At 50.0% G+C, this 7,303-nt stretch overlaps 1 protein-coding gene across 1 annotated transcript in view; it reads left to right on the top strand.

The window, feature by feature from the left end:
- plxna3 (plexin A3) overlaps nucleotides 1–7,303 on the top strand; it is a gene marked incomplete at both ends in the record, with an annotated part of 99,801 nt that overhangs the window by 67,517 nt on the left and 24,981 nt on the right. The window contains 4 exons of the mRNA XM_083674813.1: nucleotides 3,588–3,706; nucleotides 4,568–4,669; nucleotides 6,943–7,012; nucleotides 7,117–7,213. Of these exons, the coding sequence (XP_083530939.1) occupies nucleotides 3,588–3,706; nucleotides 4,568–4,669; nucleotides 6,943–7,012; nucleotides 7,117–7,213 (388 nt within the window). The remainder of the gene's footprint in view (nucleotides 1–3,587; nucleotides 3,707–4,567; nucleotides 4,670–6,942; nucleotides 7,013–7,116; nucleotides 7,214–7,303) is intronic.

Below are 7,303 nucleotides of genomic sequence, written 5' to 3'. Positions count from 1 at the left end.
TCTCTCCCTCTCTCTCTCTCTCCCTCCCTCCCTCTCTCCCTCCCTCCCTCCCTCTCTGTCCATGTCTTCACTTCAGTATTTGTCTTCTTCATTTCCATCTATGTTTAGAGTTCAGTAAATACCTGCGGCCGTCCTCGTCAGTGTTCAGCTGAATCACTTTTGATTTTCAACCAGTACAAATGAGTAGTTACCATGGTAAAGTCTCCAGTAACAGCAGGATTATGTTGCTTGCAGAAACTCCTGCACCTGCATTCCAGTCTGTCTGTAGCATTTATCACCATAGTCCTTCAGCATGTCAGCTGATCAGAAGGAATTGCTTCCATGTGCTCTGTAATAACACATAACTGTCTTTATGACCCATTAAAATGAGAAGTACCACAGAGGAGAGCAGGACAATGGATCATGGAAATGCTGTCCCTGTGTCTGGGCAGCGCTAGCAGCTAGCAGGATGTTGGAAATAAATGTTTTGCTGTGTGTTTAGTCGCTGATGGATTTGGGTTTTTAAAGGTGAGATTACCTCAGCGTCAGCCTGGCTGACAGAACCAGGACAGTTTGTCCCCCCCCCCCCCCCCCCCCCACACACACACATACACACACACACACACACACACACACACACACACACTCCTCTCAGATCCACTGGAACCAAGGCCTGAGGAAAATCAATTCACGAGCGGCTGAGATAAGCCTCCATTGTGTGGGCCAACAAAAAGCCTCCCCCCATTTCCACACAAGCGCTGATCTCCTCCGAGCCGCTGCCTTTCACAGGAGAGAGGCTCCAAAACACATTATATTACCTCCAAAAATACATGGTACAGCTTTTCATCACCAGACCCCCCTTGGCAGGAGAGTGCATCACAACAACAACCCCGATTCTTACAGAAAGAAAAGTACAGGTCTAACCTTGGTCTGAACACTGCTATTAACACTGCTATTAACACTGCTCTGAACACTGCTATTAACACTGCTATTAACACTGCTATTAACACTGCTCTGAACACTGCTATTAACACTGCTATTAACACTGCTCTGAACACTGCTCTGAACACTGCTATTAACACTGCTATTAACACTGCTATTAACACTGCTCTGAACACTGCTATTAACACTGCTCTGAACACTGCTCTGAACACTGCTATTAACACTGCTATTAACACTGCTATTAACACTGCTATTAACACTGCTATTAACACTGCTCTGAACACTGCTATTAACACTGCTCTGAACACTGCTATTAACACTGCTCTGAACACTGCTCTGAACACTGCTCTGAACACTGCTATTAACACTGCTATTAACACTGCTCTGAACACTGCTATTAACACTGCTATTAACACTGCTCTGAACACTGCTATTAACACTGCTATTAACACTGCTCTGAACACTGCTATTAACACTGCTATTAACACTGCTATTAACACTGCTCTGAACACTGCTATTAACACTGCTATTAACACTGCTATTAACACTGCTATTAACACTGCTATTAACACTGCTATTAACACTGCTCTGAACACTGCTATTAACACTGCTCTGAACACTGCTATTAACACTGCTCTGAACACTGCTCTGAACACTGCTCTGAACACTGCTATTAACACTGCTATTAACACTGCTCTGAACACTGCTATTAACACTGCTCTGAACACTGCTCTGAACACTGCTCTGAACACTGCTATTAACACTGCTATTAACACTGCTCTGAACACTGCTATTAACACTGCTATTAACACTGCTCTGAACACTGCTATTAACACTGCTATTAACACTGCTCTGAACACTGCTATTAACACTGCTATTAACACTGCTATTAACACTGCTATTAACACTGCTATTAACACTGCTATTAACACTGCTATTAACACTGCTCTGAACACTGCTATTAACACTGCTATTAACTCTGACTGATCTGGTTTCTGAATGAATGTAATGCTCTCGTGAGCGAAGCAGAAGAAAGGTTAAATGTAGTTTATTTTCCTCCGTCACTGTGATGGATAGAAATCATTAGATTAGATTAGATTAGATTCAACTTTATCGTCATTGTACAGAATACAAGTACTGAGACAACGAAATGTAGTTTGGCGTCTAACCAAATAGTGCAAAAGACATGATATAGGTATTCCAGTGAGTGTAAATAAATGAATATAATAAGTGAGTATACAGGAGATGAATATCAGTGTGACATGTACAGGTGAAGAAGGGCGATAGGTCTTGAGGTATGTTACACATGTAAGATGGATAATTAGAGACCAATATAATAAATATGCTTTGTGCAAACAAGCAGTAGTGCAAAAGCTAAATTGGACCTGGGCCTGGGCTACTGGGGGGGGGGCTGGGCTACTGCTGGGATTCTGAGTTCAGCAGATGAACAGCTGCAGGGAAGAAGCTGTTCCTGAGCCTGCTGGTGCGGGAACGGAGACTCCTGTACCGCCTCCCGGATGGGAGGAGGGCTAACCGTCCGTGGCTGGGGTGAGAGGTGTCTCTACTGATGGAGGAGGGCTAACCATCTGTGGCTGGGGTGTGAGGTGTCCCTACTGATGGAGGAGGGCTAACAGTCTGTGGCTGGGGTGAGAGGTGTCTCTACTGATGGAGGAGGGCTAACCGTCCGTGGCTGGGGTGTGAGGTGTCCCTACTGATGGAGGAGGGCTAACAGTCTGTGGCTGGGGTGTGAGGTGTCTCTACTGATGGAGGAGGGCTAACAGTCTGTGGCTGGGGTGAGAGGTGTCTCTACTGATGGAGGAGGGCTAACCGTCCGTGGCTGGGGTGAGAGGTGTCTCTACTGATGGAGGAGGGCTAACAGTCTGTGGCTGGGGTGAGAGGTGTCTCTACTGATGGAGGAGGGCTAACCGTCCGTGGCTGGGGTGTGAGGTGTCTCTACTGATGGAGGAGGGCTAACCGTCCGTGGCTGGGGTGAGAGGTGTCTCTACTGATGGAGGAGGGCTAACAGTCTGTGGCTGGGGTGAGAGGTGTCCCTACTGATGGAGGAGGGCTAACAGTCTGTGGCTGAGGTGAGAGGTGTCTCTACTGATGGAGGAGGGCTAACAGTCTGTGGCTGGGGTGAGAGGTGTCCCTACTGATGGAGGAGGGCTAACAGTCTGTGGCTGGGGTGAGAGGTGTCCCTACTGATGGAGGAGGGCTAACAGTCTGTGGCTGGGGTGAGAGGTGTCTCTACTGATGGAGGAGGGCTAACCGTCCGTGGCTGGGGTGTGAGGTGTCTCTACTGATGGAGGAGGGCTAACCGTCCGCTGCTGGGGTGAGAGGTGTCTCTACTGATGGAGGAGGGCTAACAGTCTGTGGCTGGGGTGTGAGGTGTCTCTACTGATGGAGGAGGGCTAACCGTCCGCTGCTGGGGTGAGAGGTGTCTCTACTGATGGAGGAGGGCTAACCGTCCGTGGCTGGGGTGTGAGGTGTCTCTACTGATGGAGGAGGGCTAACAGTCTGTGGCTGGGGTGTGAGGTGTCCCTACTGATGGAGGAGGGCTAACAGTCTGTGGCTGGGGTGTGAGGTGTCCCTACTGATGGGAGGAGGGCTAACAGTCTGTGGCTGGGGTGAGAGGTGTCCCTACTGATGCCTCGCGCCCTCCGCAGACACCGCCTGTGCTGGAGGACCTCGGTGGCAGGGAGTTGGGCAGCGGTGATGTACTGGCCGGGTTTCACCACCCGTTGCAGGGCCTTCCGGTCGGAGACAGAGCAGCTGCCATACCACAGTGATGCAGTTTGTCAGGTTCACCAATAGAAGTTGACCAGGATCCTAGGAGACAGATGGGCTTTCTTCAGTCTCCTCAGGAAGTACAGACGCTGCTGCACCTTTTTGACCAGTGTGGAGGAGTTGAGGGTCCAAGAGAGGTCCTCGGAGATGTGGACACCAAGGAACTTGAAACTGGAGACACGCTCCACCTCCATCCCATTGATGTAGATGGGGGTGTGTCCGCAGCCCCCAGCTTTCCTGTAGTCCACAATGAGCTCCTTGGTCTTCTTGGTGTTGAGGGCCAGGTTGTTGTCTGCACACCACACCGCCAGGCGCTGGACCTCCTCCCTGTAGGCCGGCTCGTCGTTGTTACTGATCAGGCCTACCGCCGTGGTGTCGTCTGTGAACTTGGTGATGGTGTTAGAGCCATGCACAGGCACGCAGTCATGAGTAGAGGAGAGGGCTCAGCACACAGCCCTGTGGGACACCGGTGTTCAGGGTCAGGGTGGAGGAGATGTGGTTGTCTAACCTAACAAACTGGGGTCTGTTAGTCAGGAAGTCCAGGGTCCAGTTGCAGAGGGAGGTGCTGATGCCAAGGTCACTGGGTTTGGTGACCAGCTTGGAGGGGATGATGGTGTTGAATGCTGAGCTGAAGTCAGTGAACAGCATCCTTGCGTAGGTGTTGTTGTTATCCAGGTGGGTCAGGGTGGAGGGTTGAGCTCGTCGGGGAGGGAGGCAGTGCTGGTTTGGGATGCTGTGTTTTTGGGTCTGTGATGGCCTGGATGCCTTGTCACATGCATTGGGGATCAGAGTTGTTCTGAAAGTGCTCCTCAATCTGCAGTTTGTTGTTGTGTTTGGCCTTCCTGATGCCCCTCTTCAGGTTCGCCCTGGATGAGCTGTCGGCCTCTGCATCGCCAGATCTAAAAGCGGCGTCGCGTGCCTTCAGCAGTAAGCAGACCTCACTGCTCATCCAAGGCTTCTGGTTGGGGAAGTTCTTATCTGTTTGTGGGTGGTGACACTGTTGACACATGTATTGATGTAATCCAGAACAGAAGAAGCATATGAGTCAGTGTCCGTGTGGGAGTCCAGGGTGGCCTGAGTGGCCAACATACTCCAGTCAGTGTGTTGAAACTGGTGCTGTAGTGTAGAGTCCAGTCAGTGTGTTGAACCTGGTGCTGTAGTGTAGAGTCCAGTCAGTGTGTTGAACCTGGTGCTGTAGTGTAGAGTCCAGTCAGTGTGTTGAACCTGGTGCTGTAGTGTAGAGTCCAGTCAGTGTGTTGAACCTGGTGCTGTAGTGTAGAGTCCAGTCAGTGTGTTGAACCTGGTGCTGTAGTGTAGAGTCCAGTCAGTGTGTTGAACCTGGTGCTGTAGTGTAGAGTCCAGTCAGTGTGTTGAACCTGGTGCTGTAGTGTAGAGTCCAGTCAGTGTGTTGAACCTGGTGCTGTAGTGTAGAGTCCAGTCAGTGTGTTGAACCTGGTGCTGTAGTGTAGAGTCCAGTCAGTGTGTTGAACCTGGTGCAGTAGTGTAGAGTCTGCAGCTGAACTGGTGCTGTAGTGTAGAGTCTGCAGCTGAACTGGTGCTGTAGTGTAGAGTCCGCTCCCTCTGGCCAGACTTTGGCTGTCCTCACTGTTGGTTTCACACGTTTGATGAGTGGTGTGTACTTACAGGAACAATGAGAGGTGATCAGACTGTCGCAGGTGGAGGAGGGGAATGTCTTTGTAAGCCTCAGCAATGTTTGTATACACATGATCTAGAGTGTTGTCTCCTCTGGTGGGGCAGGAGACATGCTGGTGGGATTTTGGAAGTACAGTTCTCAGGTTGGAGTGGTTGGAATCCCCTCCAACAATAAAGGCTCCATCCAGGTGTGCAGTTTGTTGTTTGCTAATAGCAGCAGGGAGTTCTTTCATTGCTAGCTTAGCATTAGCATCTGGAGGGATATAGGCTGCAGTAACAACAATAGCTCATCACGGCTCCAGCTGACTTGTTTGGGTTTTTTGATGCGGTGATGATACAGGAGAGTTTATTCAGTAGTCAGTGACCTTTGACCTCCAGCGATCCATAATTGACCTCAATTACGACCTGACGCACCCTCTCAGCCCCCCCCCCCCAGCACCAGGACCCCATAGAGACATGTGGAGCCACGTGTCAACAGGTTCACTGGGTTTTAGTTCAGCCTCTCACCACCCTGCCCCCAGTCCCCCCCCCAGCTCCCCCCCAGTCCCCCCCCAGCTCCCCCACCCTGCACTGCTGCATTCCTGCTTCAGTTGCTGCCAGATATTTCCCCTCAGAACAGCTGCACAAAGATTTAAACCTTCACACACACACACACACACACACACACACACACACACACACACACACACACACTTGCAAGTGTGCACTGACACACACACACACAGAGGCGCGCATACACACACACAGACGATTTTGCAGTTAACTTGACCCTGAGTTGGGGGATGCTGGTTGTTTTCTCAGGTCTGATTTACGGATGATAAACACTGACAGTTCTACAAGAATGTTCTCTACTTTACCAGCCAGGTCATCAGTACTTTACCAGCCAGGTCATCAGTACTTTACCAGTCCAGGTCTGGTACTGCTATGTTTCCCTGTGTGTGACAGACAGTAGCTAACCTGTAAAACATTGTGATCTCTGCAATAGGTTTAAACCAGGGGAGGCTGGTGGAGGCAAAAATTTGAGGTTGTTATTGGTATCATTCCTCATTCGGTGCCATGTATTACAATGAGCCCATCCTCCAATTTCCACCAGCCTCCCCTCGTTTAAAGGTACCCTTTCTACATTCTCTTTTGGCCAATCAGTGGTCAAATGAATACACATAATACACATCCTCCTCTCTTCTCTCCTCTCCTCTCCTCTCCTCTTCTCTCCTCTCCTCTCCTCTCCTCTCCTCTCCTCTCCTCTCCTCTCCTCTCCTCTCCTCTCCTCTCCTCTTCTCTTCTCTTCTCTTCTCTTCTCTTCTCTTCTCTTCTCTTCTCTTCTCTTCTCTTCTCTTCTCTTCTCTTCCTCCACCTGCCAGACAGCAACAGCCACATTTTGGACACTCAGGAGAAAAACCCCAGATTACCTCCAAGCCTCCTCAGCCCTCTAGACCATTAACCCTGACCCTAACCCTGACCCTAACCCTGACATGCTTCGCTACAGTCGGCCGTTATGCTAGGCTAAGCTAGGCTACTTCATGGGCTGTTGTTTGATTGTACAGTATGTAGAACATAATGGTGTCCTCTGAGCTGTTCCAGGCGAGGAGAGAGGCTGAGTGACATCACGTCTATCAGGAGGATCTCTGAGGGCCGCGACGCTCTGAACCATGTTGGCCATCATGCACCTACTGTGTGTGGTGCTGTATCGTACAGTACTGGGATGATAACTCGTGTGTGTGTGTGTGTGTGTGTGTGTGTGTGTGTGTCCTGCAGTACTGGTATGAAGGAGATGAGACGGGGGACCTGCCTGTGGACTTCTCCATCGTGTGGGATGGAGACTTCTTCATCGACAAGCCTCCCTCCATGAAAGGTGTGTTCAGACGATGATGATCCATGTTAATGACACACTCTAACTTCTAACTGTTACTAACTCAGTCATTAACCCTAACTCAGTCATTAA

This window comes from Argentina silus (genome assembly GCF_951799395.1).
Source record: "Argentina silus genome assembly, chromosome: 8".
NCBI classification, from domain to species: domain Eukaryota; kingdom Metazoa; phylum Chordata; class Actinopteri; order Argentiniformes; family Argentinidae; genus Argentina; species Argentina silus.
Note: the sequence above shows the minus strand (reverse complement) of the source record. Positions and strands in the feature narration are given on the sequence as shown.